At 45.8% G+C, this 26,348-nt stretch overlaps 1 protein-coding gene across 1 annotated transcript; it reads right to left on the minus strand.

The window, feature by feature from the left end:
• Positions 1–259: 259 nt before the first annotated feature.
• Positions 260–26,348, minus strand: REEP5 (receptor accessory protein 5). Its single transcript, XM_080920549.1, has 5 exons — positions 26,168–26,348; positions 25,346–25,439; positions 9,390–9,528; positions 2,674–2,842; positions 260–435 (listed from the first exon to the last, which is right to left on the minus strand). Exons 1-5 carry the CDS (start codon positions 26,283–26,285, stop codon positions 386–388), a joined length of 570 nt encoding a protein of 189 aa, XP_080776675.1. The 5' UTR covers positions 26,286–26,348; the 3' UTR covers positions 260–385.

Below are 26,348 nucleotides of genomic sequence, written 5' to 3' on the forward strand. Positions count from 1 at the left end.
GCTACAGGAAATCATACACTGCATGGAGCACAACCACAGGGGTTTCCTAACTGTAAGCAAGAGAAGACACATGCAAGGTGAGCCCCACAGAGCGCAGGGCCTACACACAGAGATTCCCAATCTTGGTTGGTATTTCCTGGAGTACAGTGACATGTCTTCCTACTCAGAAAAATATTTTTTAAAAAAATTAGGTACTGCCCATCTTGTTAAATTTAAATGAAAATGCCCCTTACATATACGACAATAAAAGCAAAACAGCTTACAACACATTCCGTTTTTAATACATCAGTTTCCAAGGCAACATTATCCAACGACTGTGCCACTGTCCCTAGCGTAACATGGAGCGGTAAGGGGGCGAGTGGGGGAGGGACTGTCCGGCCAGGACTCAGGTACTCTTCTTCTCATCACCCAGCAAGTTCACCGTGGCCTTCTTGACTGTGGAGGAGAAGAAAAACTGTATCAACAGCTTTTATAATGCAAGCTCCATCCTCCCTGGCTACGGGATACTGTGGTGACTAAGGCGGGTGGCTTGTGTGCAGATGAGCACAAACAGATGCTTGTGCTCAAGGTTAAGAGCTTTCCGAGAAATGGACACGGTGCCTCTTTAGATGTAAGCAGACGTTGTAAAGGCTTGTAGGACATCCTCACCTGGACCATCCGTCCTGTCTACCTCGATCATCAAAGCAGCGATTGTCTTACTGACCGGAGTTAGAACAGAACCCACACCGTACTACACACACCTAGACTTGCTCACTGAGCCACTATTCCCCCAAGACAGGAAGTGTCGGGGGACACACATGGTGGGGCAGAGTGAGACACCACAGATGGCAGCTGATTTTGATGGAGCCCAGAGTCTCCCAGCGAGAGCCAAGGAATCCCTTTGCCCACAAGCTTCCTGACAGCTGCTTTCCCTTCACTCCCTTCAAACCGCCAGGCAACACTGACACCAAGGACGGAAACGGTCTTTCTCAACGAGCTGTGTGAAGGATCCCCAGAGACCCGGAACCATCGGAGAACCACCGAGCCATCTCTCCAGCCTCACTTCCTTCCAATCTCTAAATCCTGCTGGGGTCTGCTTTCAAGATCCAAAGCTAGACCTGAGCAGTTGAGAGGGATCAAAGCTAGACCTGAGCAGTTGAGAGGGATCTAATGGCCCATGACCTAGAATACTCATGTGAATCCCCCATATGCCAGCCTCTTCCCCGACAGCATCCGTGCCTCCTCCCCTCCTTGTCACCTCTGAAGCTCCCAGCTGCACACTCATCACCAGCTTCTCAAACAGCCACCCCACTTCCCTTCTGTTCACAATGTCCCAGCCCTGGCCATTCCCCCTGTGGTACACTAGACGCCGTCTCTGGTCTGCTTAAGGACATGGTTGTGGGCAGCAGCTCCCCGCCCTTACCCTGTGATCTCTACTGACCATTCCTATTCACGTTCAAACATGCTGTTCCTCCTACCTTACACAGGGTCTCTGGAGTCTCAAGACCCTGTGTCCTCCCCACGGATATCGTCCAGTTCTCCCATGACACTGCTCCTGGTCTCACAAATCTCTCCAACCAGGTATTTGTTCCCAGTGTCCATAAAGGTGCCTTCTTCAGGTCACAGATCCTGCCTCACTGCTGAGGCTGACAGGCATCTCCCAGAGTCACCCTCTCATGTAACCCTCACACACATAGCATGGTGGACAATAGTCTCTAGAATTCTTGCTATCCCACCAGCTTCTCCAGACTGGAGCAGCTGACTGACTTTCATCTCTTCTACCCTCAGTGGAAACCTGCTTCCTGGGGCTCTCAACATCTGCATGAATGACTATCTGACTACACCTCTATCTAATAGACACTTCAGACATCTGCCCAGACTGGATGTTGTATTTTCTGCTACCCGGTCTTCCCACCTCAATAGCAAGTCTACCCTTGAACATTTTAGGCCATAACTCCTGTCCTTGGCTTCTTTCTCGCTCAAACTCCTAGCCTAGTCTATAAGCAAATTCTACTGCCCCCACCTTAAAAGCAATCAAGAATCTCATACTTACTATTGCTATTTTATTGTCATTGCTAAAAACCATGAGGCCGCCATCTCTAGCCAGATCACAACATCCCAACTAGACTGTGTTTTCTTCCTTCTTCAGTATACATCCCCCAACCCTTGAGCTGAGGACCAGAGCCACCTTGAGCTCAATCCCCTTAGTCCTGACAGTCTGCGCCACCCACTGGCTGACCCTACTCCCACCACCCACCGTGTTTCTTTTATGGCTTCTACCTCCAAGCTCTTTTTCACAAGCAGTTCCTGAACAATCTACCCTGAGGTCTCCTCTGTCCATTTGTCAAGTCTGCCTCAGGAAACCTTCATGACAGCTGATCTTGACTTTCAACTTGACACATCTGAGAAGGAGAGGCCTTCGCTGTAGATCTGCCTCCATCAGACTGGCCTTGGGCATATCTTTGGGGCATTTTCTTGATTGCTAATTGCAGGCCAACCTGAACTGGATATATAGACATTTTTGTGGCTGGTACTCTAAATTCTTTGCCCGCAGTGGAAAAGTCATTTTTCTGATATGATGCCTGAAGGCAGTACTGAATGTCACTGAGAAAACAGAGGAGCTGAGGGGGTGTCCAATACGCCTGTTATTTGAGCCGAGGGCATGGCGTTCTCTCCACATAGTGCATAGCTTACCTTCTTTGCTGATGGCATCTGCAGTCTCTTTGGCTTTGTCCTTCACGTCCTTCACCATATTGTCTACCTGGGACTCGTGCTTCAGGAAGACAGGGCGGATGATGCGCCTGTAGAGCAGTTCGGCCCCGTTAGATGGGCTGGGTGCCATGCACCACAACAGGAAGCCACACTGCAGGGAACAGAATGCTGGTGAGAAGGAGCCATGGGCATGCTGGGACTCCATCCCGGGAGAGCACTGCTTCTCACATCCCCACTGGCATTCCCAGCGTTATCTACTGGCTAATGGGAGGAGGTTCTCTTTCTCAGATGGAAAAAACACAACCAGCAACTGAGGCATGGTGGTACCAGCCCATAATCCCATCGCTGTGTGGAGGTGAAATAAGACATTCAAGATCATCCTCAGCTACGCTGGGAAGTGAAACCAACCTGGGATGTGTGAGGCCATGTCTAAAATAAATAGATTGATAAATCAAGCAAATAATGATAGGAGACAGGGAGCGAGGAAAATAAAAAGAACATAGATGTGTCTCGGTGAAGTCCATTATGTTTTTAAAGCGTGTGTGTGCGTGTCACATATGATTTGAAATATGGGGCATGTGTGTGAGTGCAGGTACACACTTGAAGGTCAAAGGCTAACTTCCAGGAATCACTTCTCTCCCTCCACTGTAGGTTCTGGAAATCAAGTTCAGGGTGCTAGGCTTGCACAAGAGGCACTGTTGCACACTACACCATCTTGCTTGCCTGAAATCCTTCTTAAAATAAGAACCTACTAATAAAAGAATGACAAAGAGCACATATACCCTGCACACACATAACTAAATTAAGGCGCAGCCGAGTATAGCAGTACTTGCAGCCCCAGCCGCTCAGCAGCAGGCTGGGGACCCACTTTAACACTCAGTCAAGGTCAGCATGAGTCCTCCAGGAGAGGCTAAGGCTAGCAGGTGACTTTCCTGGGGGTGGCCCATTGTGGCTTATGATGGGTGAGCCCTGAGAGGCAAAGTCCCAAGAGACTTCATTCCAGGATTCTCACTGCTTATGTGCCTTTCCTGTCACCGTTATGTCCTCTAATGATTCCCGGGCATCGGCCCACCCTACTGGTCAGATTTCCTGAAGATCAACATACAGATCAACTCTCATGAATGAATGCTGTTTAAATGAATTGATGATTTTATAGGATTCCTCATTTGATCAAATAATTTTAGGAAGAAAGTTATAAGAGATTTTTTTGTTGTTGTTGTTTTGCCAGAAAGATACAATGGGGTTAGAATCAAGAACAGAATGCACCCACTCCTCATATTAGTAAGTAAGGGCTGCACAATAAGGAATACAATGAGGTCTCACAATCACACTAGAAAGAGAAATAGGCTTAGAACAAACTTGTGATGGAGGAAAAATGGATCCAAGGAGGAAGCCACAGGTGCACTATGACAAAGGGAGGCCATGTGAGACTTGCTTTGAACGAAGTATCAACATTGGAACTCCTCTTTTGTGTAACGCTTTATTTATAAGGTCGTTTTCTAAAGAACTTTTGTCTGAGAAAGTGTAGGAAGGACAGAGAGTGTGGTATCTGAGGCTCCGCCACAGCCATCAAATGTATATTTGTCTATATGTATGTATATACATAGGTATACATGTAAGTGTGCAAGAACACTTGTGGAGCTGATGAGCTAGGTGGTCAGGTCCAACCAGAATGTGTGTGTCTATGCACATTGCCTATGTAAAATATTTTCTTTCTTTTTTTCCTGATTCACAAAGAGTTAATGAGTCCAAGACCACGGTCCTTGAGACAGAGCGAAGGGAGTCCTAACAACTAAGCTTTCTTTTTTCTAATCCCGATGCTAATGGAGTTTATTATAGGAAGCCAATGGCTTTGGCCTTTATTAGCAAACAGTTATAGACAGAAGAATTGCCAAAGATAAAAGAAACCTTGGCCTCACCACCAACTCCATATCCCATCACTGCCTTTCTTCAGGACCCTTTCATGCCGGGCTGGACTCAGACACAAAATATTGAAACTTCAAATAAAAGAGAGAAATTCATTTCTCGCTAGTATCTTTTTTTTAAAACACAGGATGTCTCATTTTTCAGGTATAAATTACTCATGGAGACACATATATTCATTCACGTCAAAAGAAGGCACCAGGTGAAATGCTAATGATTAACCAGATTAAAAAAATCAATAGGGCCTGTTTCATGAGCTTAGGCAAGTGAGCACAGCCAAGTCCCTTTTCTGTTCTGTAGGGTTTTAGGAAAATTGTTTCTTTTTATATTTTACATTTATTTACTTCACCTGTGCAAATGTTTTGCCCACAAGTACATATGTGCACCATAGGTGCATACAGATCCCACAGAGGTCAGAAGGGGGCATTATTAGATCCCTCTGGAACTGGAGTTATGGATGGCCATGACGTGAGCCACCATGTGGGTACTGGGAATTGAACCGTCTTCTGCAAAAGCAGCAATGCTCTTAGTTGCTGAGCCATCTCTCCAGCCCCATGATGTTTTTTAATGGTTATAAGGAGGACAACAGCGTCATCTAAAGAGCCCACTCTTGATGGAACCCTTGAAAATACCAACTACCTCTGGGAAATCCGGTCAGGCCGATTCTCCTTTCTAGTTGAATTAAGACAAGACTAACAGATGGGAGCAGCCCAAACACCTCCAGTTCCATCTTCCGTGTGATTACTCTGTAGGACATACAGCTATCCACTGAGTACCTCCTGGTACCTCTAGCTAACTGTCCTGAGACAGTAAGATAATCACTGCTCTCTCTCTCCCTCCTCAGCACTTTCCAGTTCTCATGTTAGAAATAAGGTTAATTACTGTTCAACTCTCAAGGCAATACCCAGCTGCCAGCTTTCGGAACTCCATCTTCATCTACAGAACTGTTTGTCACCATGTAACCATGCTTTTCACCCAGTTCTCCTTCAAGTGCCAGCTGAGACTTCTAGAGACAGGCACATGAGCCCACTGTAATCGACAGTTTGGATGAAGGGCCCAGACTGCACTAATGAGACTGCTGTGGTATCAGCACAGACACAGTGAATCGTACACAACAACAAGCCAGACGAGTCTGTCTGGGCCTCCAATGCTGTCACCGTCCAAGAGTAGGGGCAGAACTGACCGACAGTCAGGACCATCGTGGTCAGAGTTTAAATGGAAGGCCAGAGAAAGTGTGTTTCAAAGGCTCGAGATGTACTCAATGATACAGTGCTTGCCTAAAATGCACCAGGACACACACACACACACACACAGAGAGAGAGAGAGAGAGAGACAGAGAGAGAGAGAGAGACAGAGAGAGACAGAGAGACAGAGAGAGACAGAGAGACAGAGAGACAGAAACAGAGAGAGACAGAGACAGAGAGACAGAGAGACAGAGAGAGAGAGAGAGAGACAGAGAGACAGAGACAGACAGAGAGAGAGAGAGAGAGACAGAGAGAGAGACAGAGAAGGGAGGGTTGAAAAAACAAGGAGACAGACTAATTTTTTTTTTTTTCAAGGACAGACAGGGTTTCTTTGTGTAGCCCTGGCTGTCCTGCAACCTGCTCTGTAGACCAGGCTGGTCTTGAACTCAAGAGATTCACCTGCCTCTGCCTCCCAAGTGCTGGGATTAAAGTATGGGCCACCACTGCAGAAAGTGATTTAAGTATCAACTTTTCCTACTATGCTACTATGTTTCGGTCAGAAACCTAAGTCTTAGACACACAATACCATTTATATTCCGATGACATGTAAGAGGAAGAAAAACTGTCTAGAAAACAAAATAAGGGAAACATTCTCAAAATACAATATTTACTTGTATAAAATGGCCTTGTGTAAACTTGTATAATTAAGGGGAAAAGGAAATATAGATCTTGGAAGGCCTTTGCAATATAGCCAGAGAAGGTGACAGGCTAAATTTAAAATCAATTGCTCAAAAGACAAAATCAATTGTTCCAGCCAGGCTGTGGTGTGGAAGTGGCACATGCACACCTTTAATCCCAGCACTTACAAGGCAGAGGCAGGTGGATCTCTGTGAGTTTGAGGCCAGCCTGAGCTAGAGTGAGTTCCAGGACAGCCAGGGCTACAGAGAGAGACAAATCAAAACCAAATCAATCATTTCAGCAGTGCACATAATTTGTGGTCACCTGAGCACAAACCCTGTCTTAAGGAAAAATCAAAACAAAGATGGCTGCCCTTCCTGGACCACAAGGAAAGCAAGGAAAGAGCAGGTGAGGGAGACAGCTTCCCCTTTTTATACTGAAGTATCCTGCTTTTATTCTGTGGCTGTGATAATAGTCTCACAAAAATTGACCCAGGGGACAACAGGGTTTCTTACAACTTCTGTCAGCAAAGGTGGGCAGAGCAATGCGGGAACTTGAAGCAGGCACCTCGGGGAAGCTGCTGTTGGCTCACACTCGTTCCCATGGTCAGCTAGCTTTCTTCACAGCCCAGGACCACCTGCCAGGTGGGCTGTGCTCTTCTACAACAATTAGTGATCAAAATAACCCCCAAAGACCGGCCCACAGTCCAATCTGACTGGAAGTCCTTCAGTTGAGACCCACTCCTCGGGCCACCCTAGTTTGGGTCAAATCCACAGTTACAAGCTAAGTAGGATATAAATGGCTATGTCAGTTATTCCACAGCCTGAAAGAGTTTATAAATTCCTTGGAAGAAAATCAGTTTGCAGACCAAAATAATAAGATACTGGATGAGTACACTGTGTTCGGGAGAAAAACAACATAATCAGCCCCAGACATTGTCAGGAGCAAAAACACAACTGAATGATGTAGAATCTTACAACAGATTGTTTCTACGCTCAAAGACGTGAGATGGCTGTGTAAGCCCAGTGGCCAGAGCTCAACTGCATATTCCTGGAACCCATGATAGAAGTTGAACCAACGCCTAACAACATCCTCTGACCTTCAGAAGTGTGTGCATATGTACACACGCTCTTGTCCACACACACACACACACACACACACACACACACACACACTCACTCACTATAATAAAATAGTAAAATAAAATCAAAGTGCTGAACAAAACGAGTTAGGCTTGGCAATGAGAGATGAAATTAAAAGTCCTGACACTTGGCATTGCTGAAGAACAGCATAAAACCGTGAGCACATGTAAGAACTGGACAGTCAGACCCCAGGGAAAGAGGACGTGGAGGCAGATTTTCTAAGATGAAGGCTAAGATCACATAGCAAAGGAAGGTGCATCTATTATATCTCAGAAGTAGAAAGACTGAGGAGCTGGTGGAGTAGGTCAGTGGCCCGGTACTTGCCTAGCATGAGCAAATCCCTGGTCAGACTTGCAGCCCAGAAAAAAACCAAAAAACTAAAGCATGAGACAGCATGCTACCATCTAATCTGCACCCAAGCTTCCTCGGATTAGAGAACACTTACGGATACAAGTGTATAAAAATAAAACTAACTGTAAATGGGTCACAAGATATATAAGTAACAATTGCTAGGTGTAAAAACCCCAAACTTCGGGTGTGCTACATGCATAACAACTACGTGACCGGACTAAACAGCATCTTCAAAGTTGTAATTTGTGAGTAGGAATGACTGGGACATAGACAGGCTGTAAGAATCTGGTAGGATGTGGTGAGGAAAGAGAGCCAAATCATCTTTCAAAATAATGTACAAAATAGAAGCAAGCGCAGAAGCCACCCCTCAATTACAGACAGAGAAATAAACGGCAAAGCTAATTTGCCATAAATGTGTGGAAGCGAGCTTTTTTTGTTTTTAAATATTTATTCTTATTTCCTGTGTATAGTGTTTGGCTTCTATGTGCCCGGTGCCCCTGAAGGCCTGAAGAAAAGCAGATTCCCCAAAACAGGAGTTACAAACAGTGTGAGCTGCCTTGTGGGTGCTGGGACTCAAACTTGGACCCTCTTCAATGGCAGCAAGTACTTTCAAACACTGAGCCATCTCTCCAGCCCTGACCTTATCTTTAAACTATGTCATCTGTACTCTGTGCTAGTAAAAAGGGACAGAGGATAGCCTGGTGTCCCTTGCCACCTTCTCTAGCTTTCCAAGTCTGCAGTCTGAGAACCAGAGGCAGTGGTTACATCAATCCACTCTTCCGTGGAAGACACCTAGGCAACCATCTAGGCTGGCTTAGAAAGAACCACCATGTTCATGAAATGAACAGCTCTCTCCCGCTCATTCCCCTCTGGGGAAGCCAGAAGCCCGCAGAGATCCAATTATAAATGAGTTTTCATTTCCTGTCCTTTCTCCCAAATGCCGGCACCTTGGGCTAGTCCTGTGCCAAAAACAAGGTTTGGCAGGGCTGAGTTCTGACTACCACTCTGCCAAAGTTACCAAGATAACTTTCTCAACCAACTAGACATTTTCTTTCTCCAAATCTATTACGGAAATTGTTTGGATTTGCTCCCCGAAATAATGACTCCTATCAGCATGGTGAATGCCAAATGTGAATGCTGAAGTTTCACACATCACTGCATGAAGATTAACCGGTGACAGTCACAGGGCTGTCATTCCCTTCAGTTATCAAACACGCCTTTGCACCAGCTGCCCTGGCTCTTCCAAGGCCTTAAAAGGATGGAGAAAGGAATTCTTAGCTGTTATCTGAGACAAGAACCAGTGGGGTCTAACATTCCGTGCTCCTACTATTGCTGGCACAGAGGTCCTAAGATGGAGCCTAAGAGACAGAGGGCAAAAGAGACACACGGGGAAGAGCAGAGCCGTCAGATGCCACTGTACCTTCAGCATGTAGTAGAAGGGGAACCAGGACAGGAAGAGATCGGAAAAGAATTCGGCAATGCTGAACACGCCGTACACCACCCAGTATGTCAGCCACTGGGTATCGTCATCTTTGTTGGGACTCTCGATGGCTTTCATTCTGAAAAGCAACGTGAAAAATACGCCGTCAGTTAGTGAGGTCCACCACTCCTTCACGATCTGTTCTCCGGCACCGAAAACCTAAGCAGATGTACGCGCTGTATAGCACACGTTAACTACAGTGCTCAGGAGGATCTCTGTGAATTCCAGACCAGCCAGGGATACATAACGAGACCCTGTCAAAAACAATTTAAAAAACCTTCAAAGTAGCCTATGGGGGTAGTTTTTGTTTTGTTTCTAGAGGAAGGAACTGTAGCTTAGAGAAGAGAGGTAGTGTTTGTACAACAGCAGATCCCAGTTTATACCTAGGACCGCCCCCAGGGCCTGTGCTCACTGCACTGTAGCCAGTAGTTTTCTTAGTTAGAAAAGTAACTCACCATCAGACTGGACAGCACCCTGCAATGTGTCTGTTACACAATGTGCATTTAATATTTACTGACGAATACAAGTACAATAGGAGGTTTGCAGAAGTAGGAAAAGCCAAGGTCCACAGGTTTGCCGTGGAGCATAAAGAACAGAAAACGGTCATAGCCTCAAAGTGTAAATCCCTAGAAGATTCCCTACCGTCCCTCCTACTTACTGGGGCAGAGGAGGAACAAAGTGTGAGCTGGTGTTCTAGTCTGCTGGTTCACACCCGCCCAGAGGAGTTGGATACAACACAGTATCCAACTGAGTCTGGCTGTGCAAGGTGGCAGACAGCCACAGGCTCTCAGAAAGTTGTCCGGAGGCAGGTGTGGTAGCACAGGAAGGTAAAAGCAGGAGAATCTCAAGTTCCAAGCCAGACTGCTATCTTGAAAAACAACAATAAACAAAAGAGGCTGGGAAGATGGCTCGGTGGGTAAAGTGCAGAAGTGAGAAGCTGTCCAGATGCCAGGAACCCATGTAAAGCCAAGCTCAGCACTGTGTGTCTAATCCCAACCCTACCGTGGCAGACGGAGGCAGAGACAACCATCCTCAGAAGCTCACAGGCCAGATCCTGGTGTGCACAGTGGCAAACAAGAGACCCTTGCCCTCTGACCCCAACAGGTATGCCAGGGTAAGCCACCCCCAACACATACACCCAAACACATTAGGACTGGAAGAATACTGTGCATCTGATTCCACTGCAGAGCCAACCTGACAACCACCATCGCAGACCCTACTCACCTCTAAGAAAGAAAACCCCAGTAGCCACTGTGGTTCCAGCAGGCTGCAGGTGAAGGACTACTACCCATTTCCAGCACTGAGTAGCAGGCCCAGAGAGAAAAGGCGCACAGAAACAACACTAAAGAGAACATAACACTGCAATGAGCCGGCTCCACCAGGCCTAGCATGCACACCTGAACATTCCTGTGTGTAAAGGAACTTAAGATTTAAAACCATTCGCCAAGATTTTAAGAACTAAATCTAAATGCCCTCTGTGTGCTTTACTGGGCCAACATTTCTGGTTCTTTTCAATCTGCAGCTAAACTCAGAGGCATCCTGGAGCAATCTCAGCAGTATCTGGCAATGACTGTGGCTCATCCTAAGTGGTACACACTGATCCTGTGCTAGGACGCCTGGGGCAAATATTCACAGCTCCTCTGGACACGGGAGGCCTCTAAGTCTGTTACTCTCTGCAGCCCACACAGCATTTTCTCACTGCTGAGCCAAAGCCTGACCACCTCTGCTTAGCGCTGTGGCTGCCTTCTCCTCTGTTCTCAGCCACACACCATGTCCTAGGAATGGAAGCTCTGCTCCTCTAGAGCAGACGGCAAGAGAGAAGCTGGGCTGTGTAAGTGACAAAGAAGGTGGAAAAGATGGCTTGCTGCACCAGGGGAGCCAGGAATCCTACAACTTCATAGACCAGAATTAGGACCGCAAATGTCGAATTGGAGGCATCTCAAAGATGAACTGGCTAAAATTATCATTTATTTATTTATTGGTATTTTCAGATAGGGTTTCATGTAATCCAGGCTGGCTTCAAATGTGCTATACAGCTGACTCTGGCCTCCAGCTGCTCCTCCTTCTGCTTCTACATTTCAAGTGCTGGAATTGTAGGATGGAATTAGCATACCTGGCCATGCTTGTGTGTGTGTGTGTGTGTGTGTGTTTGTGTGTGCGCGCATGCATATATACCTGTCTGTCTATGAAAATGAAGGTCAAAGAGGCCAGAGTGGTATCAAAATGATTCTAATTCATTAAAATTATAAGATTATAGAATCTCCACACAACACATTTTAAAAGGGAAATGGGACTATTTAAACACATTTTAAATATTCTGAAGCCTTTATAACAGATGAAAACAAAGACATCCAAAAAACATAAGATATAGAAACATGTTCTAATCTGGTGCTATAACAAAACAAGCAAACAAAAGATGTGCCTGTGTGTGCTGCAGAGACAGGTACCCAGAAAGCATAAAATCAGCCCTAAGCACTGGATAGCAAGGTTTTACTTTTTAAAAAGGTTTCTGCAATGAACATAGTGCTTTTGGGGTGGAGGGTGAGACAGAGTTTTTGTGTGTAGCAGCCCTAAAACTTTCTCTGTAGACCAGGCTGGCCTTGAACTCGGAGATCTGCCTGCCTGTTTCTTGGGTGCTGGGATTAAATACATGCACTGGCACCACCTGGCTTAGCAGGTGCTTTATAACAACAAAGGGGCAGAAGAAGCCTCATTGGGAAAACACTGAGCTGCAGACTGTAACTACTTCCTGTGAGGACAGTTCTCTCTGGGGTTTTGTTATAACCAAACACTAAAGTGAACATGCTCACTTAACTTCTCTCTTGAGGAACTAGCTAACAATTTCCTTATAAACAGTCTTCTCCAACAATGACACAATCTGTGCTTTTGGGATTAAAAGGCCTTTGATATAGACACATAAAGAAACAGAAGAGAGGGTGTAGCCCATCGATGAGACAAACTCATTTGTACTTTCTACCTAAACAAAGTAAACTATCAAAAACTAATTGCTCTAGGTCAGGATAACTGGGAGCTTTGCAACCACTTCACCACCCTGCCCTACCACTCCTTCTAGCCATGGGGTGGGGGTGGGGGGAGGATATCATTCTCTCTGGGCTCTAGCTTGCTCATCTACCAAGTGATGTGATAAACCTTACTGTGTTGCTGTGACGATTCCAGTATAAACACTGGATGCCATGGAATAAATATGTCCATAATAGGTAATAATTATAGTAGTTTTTATTAAAACTCACAGGGAAGTGAGCAATTAAAGAGAGAAAAAGATCAATAGGCCCTGACCAGGATCTGGTATAGGAAATGTTATCAGTAAGGCTGAAAGGAGGAAAGAGTCAGCTGAAATTCCCACAGGCCCGTGTGCAGGCTAGGAAATGTCCGGATACCAGTGAAATTCTTTGGGTCAACCCCAGGAAGACATATTGGGAAATTATTTTCTTTAGTATTGAGCTGGTATTTATCCACACACAAGGGCATGAATGAGCCTCTCACAGCCCACGAGGGCTCAATGGTTGGTGCTGGCTGATTCCATTCCTTGTGGGCTCACCTACTTGTTCATACCTCTGAAGCTGTGTTTGCTTAGGAATGCTGACTGTAGACCCAGCTCTGCAGAGGGGCAGTGATATATGGGAACTTCTGGTCTTCCTGTTCAGTTTTACTGTAGATCTATAGTTACTCTTTGTAGTGGCTATTTTTGGTTGTCAACTTGACTATATCTAAAATGAACCACAATCCAGAATTGGAAGGCTCACCTATGATCCTGATCTTGAGGCTGGGAGATACAAGTTTCTGACATGGATCTTGGCATGGAGATCTTGAGGCACAGTGGCTAAGACTCCCAGGACACTAAGGCAAGGAGATCTCTGAGTTCAAGGTCATCTGGTACAAAGCTAGTCCCAGATCCAGGTGTGGTGGTACACACCTTTAATCTGGGACGGACCGTCTGCTGGAGACTTACATAAGGACATTGAAAGAAGGAAGACTTTCTTCTTTGCCTGCTTGCCTTGTGGGACTGAGCAACTGCTAGGTCCTTGGCTTTCCATTCACAGCTGCTGCTGACCATTGTTGGGGAGTTGGACTACAGACGGTAAGTCACCAACAAATTCCCTTACTATATAGAGACTACCCATAGGGTCTGTGACTATAGAGAACCCTGACTAATACACTCTTCAAAACAGGCTACTTTAAAAAGAAAACTCTGCTTACAAACTAGACATTTTATAACATCTTTTGTAATTATTATATTACAGTATGCTGTTTGGTTTGGGATTTGGGGGATGGATGTCGTTTACTTTCTTTAGTTTTGTTTTTGAGAGGGTCTCTATGTAGCATTGGCTATCCTGGAACTTTCACTGTAGACCAGGCTGGCCTCAGACTGAGAGAACCACCTGGCTCTGCCTCTGGGCTGCCAGAATTAAAGGCACCCCAGCTACTTTTATTTTTTTGAAGATGGGTCTGATGTAACCCATGCTGGTCTCAAATGTGACATGTAACTAAGACTCTCTCTGAACTGATCCTCCAGGCGAACCTCGTCTCTTAGGTATTGTGATTGCGGTGTATGCTATTACAAGTACTTTTATTTTAGCTGTTTTGATGAAGACAGGATACTACGTGTGTGCTAATAGCATTCAAGTTTATATATACTGCAGCCAGATCTCTAACTGGCACCAGGGCGCTGAGTGTGTGGAATGGTGATCACTGCCACCAAACTTCCACAGCAACATCACTGCATCAGAAGCTTCAGAGAAGCTCCATGCTCCTCTCACTGCCCAGTAAAGACTGATTTCCTCCCTCCCTCCCTCCCTCCCTGGCAGCCATTCCTTTGCTATACACCACATCATGGTTTTGTGTGGTTACCTGGCAGAAATGCCTTGAATAGGGAAAGCCATGTCCAGGGGAAGAATCAGTCTCTGCCCACTGTGGTAATCCCAATAACCTCTGTTTGATATACTCCTAGAACTCCTAATAATGTGCTCAGGACGCATGGCTGTCACCAGTGCCATAGGAGGGAAAGATGCCTGACCGTCACTAAAGGACAAGGTGTCCCTGCTGATAAAACGAGAGGTCCTTACAGCTAAACCCAGCCTTTACTCTCCCTCTTCCAGCCTGCTGAGCAGGTGTGGCTCAGCGGTACAGCACTTGCTCAGCATGTGCAAGCCTCAGCGTTCAACCCCAGAGCCACACACACAGATCACAAGCGAAACCAAACCAGAAGCCTGAGGAGGGCCTGCAGCCTCGCTCTCCCGCTCTCAACAGAACGTTTGTTCTCAGCGAGCACAGGAGTTTCAGTGTTTACATGTCAACTGTTGGCCTGTTCATCTCCCCCATGTTGAGTTCTTCTCTTCTCCCAGACAGAGTCTCTCTTGAGAGTAATACAATAGCACTTAGAAGTATACACAGGAGCCAGGGGTGTAGCCTAGTGGTTAGCACACTTGCCTGGTATACACAGGCCCTGGTTCAATCCCCAGTAGCACAAAATAGAAGTTTATGTAATTGAAAAAAATAAATATGCATTAATGCTACTCAACTCTTACGTAGTATTTTGGATTACAAATATGCTTTATTCACATCATTAACAAATTAAAAGCAGCAAATGGAAGAGGATACAGGAAGAAAGTGCATGTTCTATTTATTTATCAGAACTGTAATTATTGAAACTTTCCTTGTCTATGAACTATAATCCACTTTCCTTGGGACAGACATTTTATTTGTTACTTAAATACAGCTAACCAGTTAGACACTTTAAAGTTATATCTATCTAGAGAGAGTGTGCGTGCATGCGTGTGTGCTTGTGTATGTATTTGAACACACCACTGTACACATGTAGTACAGAGGACATTTTGCAGGAGTTGGCTCTCTCCTCCCACACTGGTGCTGGCCAGGTCATCAGGCTTGGGGACACATGCCTCCACCCCCTAAATCATCTCCATGTCCCTTCTACTAAGCATTTCTAACAATACACTGGCTCTTTCAGACTTAAGGTTCTTCCTGCCCAACATGAGTAAGAACAAGCATGTGCTGCCTATGGAATGGGTGACATCGCAGCAGCAGGTGACCAGACATAGAAGATGCAGCTTAGCACTGTCCGTGTCTACAGGCTGTCTGCTAAATAATAAGCCCGAGGGGTATTTACCAACAGGCAAGATAATGGCTTAATTTGCTTTACTTTGATATATTTTTTTCTTGGAATATAGAGAAACGAATGAAGCAGAGAAGATCTCCAGTGTGTTGGTTTTCCCACATTAAATGTACACCAGTGTGGACAATGTGGGTAATGTGGAGCCCACCACAGATTATCAGTTACAGCACAGGTGACCGAAACTCACTGGACCCCAGCTGCAGTCCTAAATGGTTCTCAGCGACCTACAGACATTTAAGAAGTCTCAGACCCAGTGTGGTGTCACAAGCATGTAAGACCCAGGAGAGAGGCTGAAGTGAATTCAAAGCCAGTCTACACTACATAGTGACACCCAAAACAAAGCCAAAAAGCTCTTCCTAACTGGCCTGCACTGTGCTTGTGAGAGAGGGGTCTGCCACAGAGAGGCAGTTACAGAAAACAAATCTCAGTGGAAAAAAAACTAAGTTAAAAAAAATAGACTTAAGTTCTTTTTTGTTGAGCCCCCTATATGGTAGGCTACATCAAGATGAAGCTGAATCTCCTTTCCACTGGCTGCCAGAAACTCACTGAAGTGGAAGAGGATCCGAAACCATACATCCCATGAGAAACCATGACCACAGAGTAGCTGCCAATGTTTGGGGTGAAGACTGGAAATGATACTTGGTCCAAATCTGTGATGGGAACGCCAAGGCATCTTGACCCTCAGCAGAGTGTGCCTGCTGGAGTCAGGGGCATTCTTCTTAACAGACCAAAGAGAAATGGAAAGGAAGGCCAAACCTGCTCAAGGATGCATTGTGGGTACCAATCTGAGTGTTCTCAACTTGGTTATTCCAAAAGAGGGGGGCTGGGGGATACTCCTGGACTAACGGTATGACTGTGCTTCAGTGGTCGGGGGACCCCAAGAGTTAGCAGAGTCTGGAAACTTTCATAAAGATGATGTCTGCCAACATGGTGTCAAATAGTCCTTAAAGAGAGTAAGAAGCCAGGACCAAAGCGCCCAGGATTCAGCCTCCTATCTCTGTGTCCTGCAACATGGACTTAATGCTCTGAAGAAAAGAACGTGGATTTAAAGTTCAAACCTTGTTGGTCCAGGTTAGTTACACTCTGCTTGGTTACACTAGTTAGTTACACTAACCTTTTCCACTGAACCAAAGCAGTGAGAGGACAAGCCACACAAATGTACAGTGCTCAGGAATAAAGCCTTACAGTTCTTTTCATCCTTGAATAATGATGTTTTTAACAGGTGGTTTAAGCACAGGAAAAAATAACAAAAAAAAACCCAAAAATTAGTAAGAGGAAAATTAATGAAAGAAAACAGTATTTCGGAATACTCATAATTCTCAAACTGTCTGAAAGTTCCATGAGGTAAAGTTAGGAAATCCTAAGTATGACTAAGTTGTTTTCCCTTGTATGCCATAAAAAGAGTGATCCTCAATCCCTGCTTCTGTGACTCTTTTCTTTCTCTTGTTTTGTTTTGTTTTGTTTTGTTTTTCAAGACAGGGTTTCTCTGTAACAGGGCCCTGGCTGTCCTGGACTCCATTTGCAGATCAGGCTGGCCTCGAACTCACAGAGATCCATCTGCCTCTGCCTCCTGAGTGCTGGAATTAAAGGGTGCATCACTATGCCTAGCCTGCTTGTGACTCTACACATAATAACACTGAGTTTTATAATCATAAGCTGGCATCCGACAATGGCTCAGCTAGTGAAGCAGGACAGCTAGAGTTCCATCCTCAGGCCACATATAAAACAGAGTTCACGCCTGTAACCCCAAACCCATCAAATCCTACCACACAACTGTGTGCTCACACCTGTAACCCCAACCCCATCACTCCTACCACACAACTGTGGTCCCCAGCCAGCTACTCACATACAACACCCTGTCTGAAATAAGGGAAACTTTGCCATGAAACAAGGAGAGTGAGCTGGAGAGATAGCCTCGGCTAAGAGCTCTTACTGCTCTTGCAGAGGATCTGGATTCAGTTCCCAGCACCCACATCAGGTGATGAGAAACCGCTTGTAATTCCAGCCCCAACACCTCTAGGATCCTCAGGATATACTCTTTCATATGCACACATGTGCGTGCACAAAAATGTACTTTAAACAAAGCAATGAAGTCGAAGGAGCAATCAGATGACAGAAATGTCCTCTGTTCTCCACACACATGCATTTGCTCTCTCCACACCCTTACTAATTACAAGTATATATAACTTTTTAAGTTGAGCTCTTTGCCCGGGAGTAACATGCTTTGTAACTATCAACTCCATATTAGCAGGCCTCTAAAAGTCTCACACACAAAACACTTAGACACATCCTATGGTTCGTGTGCCATTCAGAAACAAGTTACATAAAGTGAAGAATCTATCTTCAAAGCACCAGGACAACCATTGTCAACAAAACCAAAGGCTTTATAACTAAATATCTAGGTCAAGTATGGCCTAACTTTGGCCAAGTGTGATGGCACATGCCTAAAACCCCAGAAGAACCGAGGCAAGGGGATAATGAGTTCCAGATCGGTGGAGTTACTCATTAAGACTGCTCTCTAAGAGCCAAGGCTGGGATGTCTGTCGACACTGTAGCCATGCACAGTGTGCAGACCTGGGTGATAAAGTTACAGTTACAGGACAGGTAACAGAGAGAAATTAATAGTACTTCTAGCTCATGTTCACCAAACACAGCAAATGTCTCCAGTGTAGAGGGCAGGGGAACCTTATTTGAGAGATACAGGACATTCTGCTCAAAGCTAATGTGTTCAGAAAATGTGAACACCAGTTTTTCTTCACTACTTAGTTACTGCATGAATCTATAGGACACACACAAGACCATGTGGGCTGTATTAACTGAAATCCAGACCAGGGACCAGGCTCCTTGGACTCTAAAACCACACACTGACCAGAGCCTTGATCAGGCTACTTCTGCCCCCTGTCTGTAAGAGTGGGAATTACCATCCCATTTATGTAACAGGATGGTTCTGAACATTAAATGAGCTATGTTTGTGAAGGCCTTAAGCAAAGATATATGTAATGCTCAGCTAAATAAAATGCTACACAAGTATCCAGCAGCTGTGTACCAATGGAATTCTTGGGGCTGGAGAGATGGCTCAGCAGTCACACGCTCATCCTGTTCCTACAGGCAGTCAGAATTCAATGTGTGACACCCTCAGGTGGTCCAACACCTCTGGCCTCTTTCAGCACTCACACCATGTTCACATACCCCACACAGACACACAGTTTAAAACAATAAAAATAAATCTTTTCAGGAAAAAAAAATCCCTTTTTGTTTTTGGTCTCACCCTGGCTGGGCTAGGACCCACTATGTAGATGAGGCTGCCGGACTCCCAGAGCTCTGCCCGGCTCCACCTTTACAGTGAAAGGTTATGATGAAAGCATGTCAGCATGCCCAGAGAAAAGAAGATTCTTTATTCTGGTGCCTCTGGGCTGGAGAACATTAAGAAAACAAAGTAACACATCCCCAAGGTGGATGTGAGATTTCAAAACTTTTAAATACAGGTGCCAGGTGATGAACTCTAAAGGTGTTTATTGTCTGGAAGTTTAGCACTAATGTGTCAAACGGGGCTGTCAGGTTCCTGTGTAGTAACTGAGGACTGCGGGTCAAGCCTGTCCTCTGGCCTCTGTATAACCTCGGGAAATACATCATCTCTCTCTCCTCTCCCTTCTTCCTCTGCATACGTGTATGCATGTATGCATACGCATACCCCTAGACTATCATTTTTTATCTTCTCAACACCTCCTTTTTCTTTGGGAGTGCAAGGCAGAACCTCAGGCTGGCCTCAAACCCGCTGTGCAGCTAAGCACAACCTTAAATTCCCGCTGTTCCCAGATCCATTTTCTACTTGCTAGGACTGCAGGTGTGTGTTCACGCCTGACCACAGAATAACATTCCACACTAAAAGGAGCCGTGGATTAGCTCAGTGGTGGTGTGTTTTAGTAGTGCCCACAAGGCCCCGTGTTCAACCCCCTACAGAAAACAAAAAGTAAAACACACTCAACACTAAAAAAACCTTGATTTGTATCTGACTTCTAAGGCTGAATCCTGGCAACTCTGGGAGACTGGCAGCCTGGTTTTTCTAAGCACATAAGAAAAAAAAAGACACAGTTGTCTGTGCAGAATTTTAAACCAAAAGCTTTCTGAGTAGGACAGAAACCCAACCCTCCCTCTCTCTCCTCAATGCAGGGCAATAATAAACAGAAAACCACATCATTAGACTCTGAACTGTGATTCTACTTGTACAGAACACAGGGACCGGACTCATGGCCCTGGCTGAACCAGCACCACACGGCTACACCGCAAAGGGATCCTTGTAGGTCTCAGGCAACAAGTTTTGTGTTTGAAGGCAGAGTCCCATCTTCTGCTGGTCTCAGGGTCTCTTAATGGAACAGTGCCAGTAAAAGCAGGGCTTCGCAGTCACAAAGGCCCAGAGTGCATGATCCCACCTATGGGAAACATACAGCGCACATTCGCTGAGATAGAATGTTAGCTAAGGCCTCCCCAGAGTTGAGAGGGGAGAAATGGGAATAACCGCTAATGGTTTCCTTTTGAGGGTAACAAAAGTTTTCGGAACTGGACAGTGGCCATGTTTGCACAGACTTGTGAACGTGCTGGACACTGAAGTATATACAGTGGGCTACAGGGAAAGAAGAGGTGGGTCTGTCTTTATAACTGGTTCTGTTGTTGTCCAGCCTTTTCTTATCAGTGAGATGAAGGTAGATCTGTCAACAGTTCTTGGTAACAAAAAGGCTGGAATTAGCTTCCAGATTGCCTATACAGGGCAGCCAGAATGTCTAAACACACAGAGATTAGGGAGTTACAAAAATTACATGCACAGAAGAAAAGACCCCTGGGAAGGAGGCCTGTGGGCGGGCACTGGCTCCGGCTCACCGCTGTTTTCATGCACCAGCAGAGAGTCCTGACCTGGGGCCAAATGCACCTGAGCCTCACCCATGAATTTCTCAAGGGGTGAGTAATGGAAAAAGGCAGGAGGCCAAATAAGCTTTTCCAAATTTCATTTCCACACCCTGCAATCTGCAGACCCAATGCTGACCTTTCGATGCAGCCTGTATGTCCCCTCTATGGTGGCACAGGGGAAGTCTGTACGTTCTACCTGTGACGGCACAGGAGAAGAAATATAGCAAGAACAAAAGCTGAAAGGCAGGAAAGAAGGAAATACATCCTGGCTGACTTATTAGCAAGATCACCAATCCCTTCCAGAAGTCGCAGCGTTTTATCTGGGCAGTCTTATCATATGATCCTATTTAAACCCTCTCTCATACTGAAAGGTGCACCTCACTCACGGTCAGCCATGCCCTCTTCATGGCTGAACCCCTACACGGTCATTCCCAGGCATGCTTCTCTGTCACCGAGCCAGGTGGTGGTGGCAGCTGTGGCTACCACTGCCTCGGGCCATGGTTCACTCCATTTCTTTTGCCAGGCAGGGGACCAGGTCACTCCCCCGATCTTAAATAGCATTGCTGATAAATATCCATAGAGACATTCCTTTTCCTCTGTATCACAAAACTTCCTGGCTCTCTTCTTCTGAGAGTTCACCACTCAGTCACTACTTTACCTCTTTCTTGCCTGCTCACAGACAGACTACTGACACAGAAGGGAGCATGTGTCTCTCTTATTCCTGGCCATATGTAAAGGGCTACACCAGCACCTGGTATATGACTGGCACTGACATTTGCTAAGCAGATGAACCTCAGATTTGAAGGCTGAATATCTGGGGGACTGAGGAGCAACAGTGAGGGGGACAGAGAATGACTGGGTGAAGACCACTGCTTCTGGATTTCCGTACCCCACAAATCGGTTTGATGGAACCCAATACCTGATATTCTAAGACATGGGACCTTGAGAAGGTGACTAGGTTATCAGGGCTCTGACATAAGCAGCTCAAGCAAGTCTGTTCTCCTCTGCTGTGTTGATGCCATTTATGAAGCACAGAACAGTTATCAGTTGCCAAATCAGCTGGTAGCTTATGATCTTGGAATTCTCAGCCTTCAGAAGACAGAACAAGAAAACCGTATCACTCACCACTCACCTGTTATGCTAGCCCAACCAGACTGAGACCTGCAGAAACATGGTGGTGCCAGTGGTGTGGATATGGGTGTGAGGTGGATGCACATGAGCGTGTGGGTTTATGTGTCTGTGTGCCATGCAGAGGACTTCCAACGTCTTTCTAGTCAACGCCTCTCAGTGAACTAAAAGCTTGCTGTGTCAGCTAGATCGAGTGACCAGTGAGCTCCTGGGATCTGCCTACCTCAATGCTGTAATGCTGGGTACACAGGCAAATGAACGGACACCTCACTTTTCATATGGGTCCTGGGTACTCATTTTGTTTGCACAGCAAGCACTCTGACCCACTGAGCCATCCCCCCACCCTAGAAACAAGGATCTGAGCACTACTCAAAACTGTCATTGTTAAAGATTTTCTTTCTTTAAAAAAGAAAATAAAAACTGTACACTTACACTCACAATGGCTACACAATGATTAAATTGACTTGATTAAATTAATATTGGCTGCTTGAATGTTTACTGACTGAGTCTGTATGGTCTGTATTGTGTACAAATCCCATTTTTTTCTTGACCCTCCTACACAGGGCAGAACATTGAAGAAGTCTCTAGACGATTCTCAGGAACAGAAGGCCATTTTCCTCCGTCTTCACACTTGCTCTTGTGTAGTGTTTCCTATTGCTACTCGGTACCAGAGGCTCTCAACACATTCTGAGTATTACAGTTCCTTCAAGATTATAAAAGATTGATAGGCCTTTCAAAACCCCAGAGCCCAGGCTAATTAGATCAGGATCTATGGGGGAAAGACCCAGACAGCCATCAATATGACACCAGTGGTTCCCCAAATCACAAAATCCTGAGCTGACTTCAAAGGTGGAAAAGTTGGACCTACAGAAAGGAAGCATCGTACATACAAACACCAGCCGGGCTGTGTACTCACTGAGGATTGCTTTCTGAACTTCTGCTTAAATCATCAAGTGTCCTTTATTACGTCTTCAGAGTTTTTCTAACTCTTACTAAGATGCACTACAAATGTCACTTTGTCTCAGAATACCTAAACTGGGGCTGGAGAGATGGCTCAGTGGTTAAGAACACAGACTGTTCTTACAGAAGTCCTGAGTTCAAATCCCAGCAATCACATGGTGGCTCACAACCATCTGTAATGAGATCTGATGCCCTCTTCTGGTGTGTCTGAAGACAGCTACAGTGTGCTCATATACATAAAATAAATAAATCTAATATATATGTGTGTGTGTCTGTGTATATATATATATATATATATATATATACATATATATACACACTGTGAAGAAAGCATATTCACTTATTGACTAAATTCTAAACCTTAGAAAATCCACCACCACCCCCTCTACTCATTAGAAATAACCAGCCCTGCTGTTTGAACTTCTAGTAACAAGACAGAAACATTTAGCATCTTGTAAGTAAGAAGAGCTAGTAATATGCAGTTGATTATGTAGACAACGAATAACTAAACAAATAATAAGGCTGAAATTGGCAACTTAAAACTCACTTTGAAATCTGACTGAAGATAGGCGAGCCTAAGACCACCTCTAGTCAAAGAGAAACAAGCTGGTTCCACCCCAACTCAGTCACATGCACAATGAAGAGCAGTCAGTGGTCTTATTGCTGAGCCCAGACCCAAGAAACACTTAACCCTACACAGCTCACACAGAATGTGTTCATGCTAACAAAGGAGTTCATTTCTCATACAATTATATATCAAACAGCACTGGTATAGGAAAGTTACCATGTCATACAGTGTTTTTAAAAGTCCATATTCTTGGGGAGGTCTAAAGGAGAGTAGGCTTTCTACCAAACCTGACAGCCCCAGCTCAATCCCCAGGACCCACATGATGGAAGAAGAGAAACAATTCTAAACCACACAGCCCCTTTTAAAAGAATTACAAATAAGATACACAGAGTCATATAGAGGCCTATACTATAGGTAATTTTGTTACCATACACACAGACTACTAGCTATTCTGAATCAAGGTTGCTTATCCCTATTTAACATTAAGTATCACTAGAAGGGCTTCTCTCTTCCTTTACCTGCAGTGAAAGAGAAATCAACTTTCCCAGTCTGCCATAGTGATCCTAGGTACAATTACAAAACCCAGATGGTTCTGTTAGCACCTGGAGAGTAAAAACTCTGGTCTACTTGAAGCCCGAGGGATCTCCAATGTCACAAGCAAGCTCACCATGTCAGTGGCTGGCCTTTGTCCAGAACAACTAACTTCTAAAAACAAATCTGCAAGACTAGCCAGGGTGACACTGCCTACAATCTTAGCACTGAGGAGATCGAGGTGGAGAATCAGAAGTTTAAGGATATCCTTGGCTACACAACAAGTTTAAGGCCAGCCTGGGCTACTTGAGACTGTCTCAAAAACAAACAAAACACTAATAAAAACCATTTTCTCCTTTCTAGCATATGCTAAATTCCAATCTGGCCGATGACAGTCAGGTGGTGTAATAAGATTACCTTGCATCTTGGCCTCCAGCTGAAATGTTTTTACCCTTTATGTTTATCACTACAGTAAATAAGTTTCAAAAAACAAATGGCTGAAAGCCACATATGTGTACACACACGTACACACACACACACACACACACATATGTTGTTATAAAACAAAATTCATTTATGAAGAGGAACAATTCTGATTTGAACAGAGAAACATTCAGTTATAAAATAGTTATCATTAGATCCTAATTTTATGATACATTTTAAAATTTAATTACATGAATAATTTATATAATGAAGAAGTTATGTTATGAATGTATTTTATAAGGTTACAGTACTTTCCAAATTTGCTTTTCATATTTGCCCTTGGGCCTAGAGAGATAGCTCAGCAGTTAAGAGGGCAGGCTGCACTTTCAGAGGAGACAGGGTTGATTCCCAGAACCCTGGTGATGACTCAAAACCCTCTGTAACTCCAGTTCCAGGGGGTCCAACAACCCTCCTTCTGAACTCCTCGAGCACTGGGCACACATATGGTACCGGGACATAGGCATAACATTCACAATCTTTTTAAAATTAACAAAAGAATAGCCTTAATGGCCTCTACAGCTCTCTCTCCTACCATGTGGCTGGCTGGGGACTGAACCCAGGTTGTCACAGTTGGGACAAACACTGAGCCATCTCACTGGCCCAATAACTAGCCTTTTTTTAAAAATCAAAAAGTTAATCCAGGCTGGTGACTCATGTCTGTAATCCCAGTACTAGAAAAGTTAAGGCAAGGTAGTCAGCCTTTGGTACAAAAAGAGTTCCCAGACAGTAAGGGCTACAGTGTGAGACAAGGGGGTCAAAAAAAAAAATCAAGTAAAAAATTCTTCACCTGCCCTCATTATAACTCGGAATGAAGAAAGTTCTAACTAATTGGGCTAAACTGTGAACAAAAACATATGGGGGAAATAGCTAAGTCACCAAGGGGATTCGAGTCACTCCCAATGGCTGCTGAGGTCCAGGAGCCAGAAAGAGGACGGAGTTCCACATTTTGTGCCGCTAGATAAGGTCAGTAAAATCTAACACAAAACACCTTTGGCTGGCTGACAAGAGATCAAAGAACAAGTTAAGGCTCCCAAATATGTAACCTTGGGTAGTCAGTACCTTAGCCTTAAGGTGCCTTGACTTCTGTGTCAGGGACCAGGGCTAAACAGCCCAAAACAAGCTCTCAATGGGGAGTTGTGGAGGGGAAGTAAGGCTGCAGGGTGAGTCACTTACGAGACGTAGGCTGGGTATCCGAAACCTATCAGGTTGCACAGGAGAGAGGCTCCGTAGCCGAACACCAGATACAAAGCCACCAGTCCGATGACACCTGGAGACAGCAGGAGAAGCGGGTTGGGTGGCAGGGCAGACCTTCTAAAGGGACAATCCCCGCCCACACCCACACTTCGAGGTTAGGCCTTTCCTAGGCGTTTTCCTCCTGCCTCGAATAGAGGAGAGAAACAACCACAAGAAGGTCGGGCCTGCCCATCTACCAGATGCCGGTTTTTTTGTTTTTTTTTTTTTGTTTTTTTTTTTTGGTTTGGTTGGGGACACTGGAGAGTCCTCTGCCTCGCCTTCCTAGGCAAAGCCCTCATGAGCTGGGTATTCTGAGCAGTCCCCTGCCTCAACTCCCTGTGATAGGGTCCGTCTGGGCTGAGCATACGGAGCAACCTCAACACTCAATAGGGTGGAAGGAGGGCCCAGCTGGGTTGGGCATACCCGGCAGTCCCCTGCCTCTCTCCCCCGGCTGGCCCGCGGCGCACCCGCCAGGAAGCCCCGCTGGGCTAGACCGGGCTCCCGCGCGCGGGCGCGGACTGTGCACGCGAGGCCGGGCTGCCGGGGGGCGGGTGGTGGTTCGGAGGTGAAGGCGAGCTTCACCCCGCTAGACACCGCGCCCAAAGCTGTAGGTCCTCGGACCCTTGCGGCCGGCAGAGGCGACACGTCAGCGTCCGCGCGTCCCGCAGCCTGCGGCTCCCAAGGCCCCGCTCCACGCGCGAGGAGCCTCCCGCCGGTCCTCCGCCCCTGCCCCGCGCCGCTCCCGGGGGCCCCGCCGCCCACCGAGCGCGATGAAGCTCCGGTTCACTCCGGTCTTGGCCTCGAGCTTGGCCAGGAGATCAGTCATGCAGTTCTTCTCGTGCAGGAACCGGTCGAACCTCTCCCTCATGGCTGCGGACATGGCTGGGCTGCTCGCGCCGCCCGGGATGCTCCTCAGCCGGCTGGACGCGGAACCCAGCTGACC

The sequence above is a fragment of the Micromys minutus genome, assembly GCF_963924665.1.
Source record: "Micromys minutus genome assembly, chromosome: 8".
NCBI lineage: Eukaryota > Metazoa > Chordata > Mammalia > Rodentia > Muridae > Micromys > Micromys minutus.

What these genes read in the sequence shown, in the direction of transcription:
- REEP5 (XM_080920549.1), bottom strand. Translation starts at nt 26,285, where the DNA reads ATGTCCGCAGCCATGAGGGAGAGGTTCGACCGGTTCCTGCACGAGAAG. An exon ending in GGATACCCAGCCTACGTCTC is followed by an intron (nt 9,529 to 25,345) that starts GTAAGTGACTCA and finishes GTTGCTTTTCAG; the next exon opens with AATGAAAGCCATCGAGAGTC. An exon ending in AGATGCCATCAGCAAAGAAG is followed by an intron (nt 436 to 2,673) that starts GTAAGCTATGCA and finishes TCTCCTCCACAG; the next exon opens with TCAAGAAGGCCACGGTGAAC.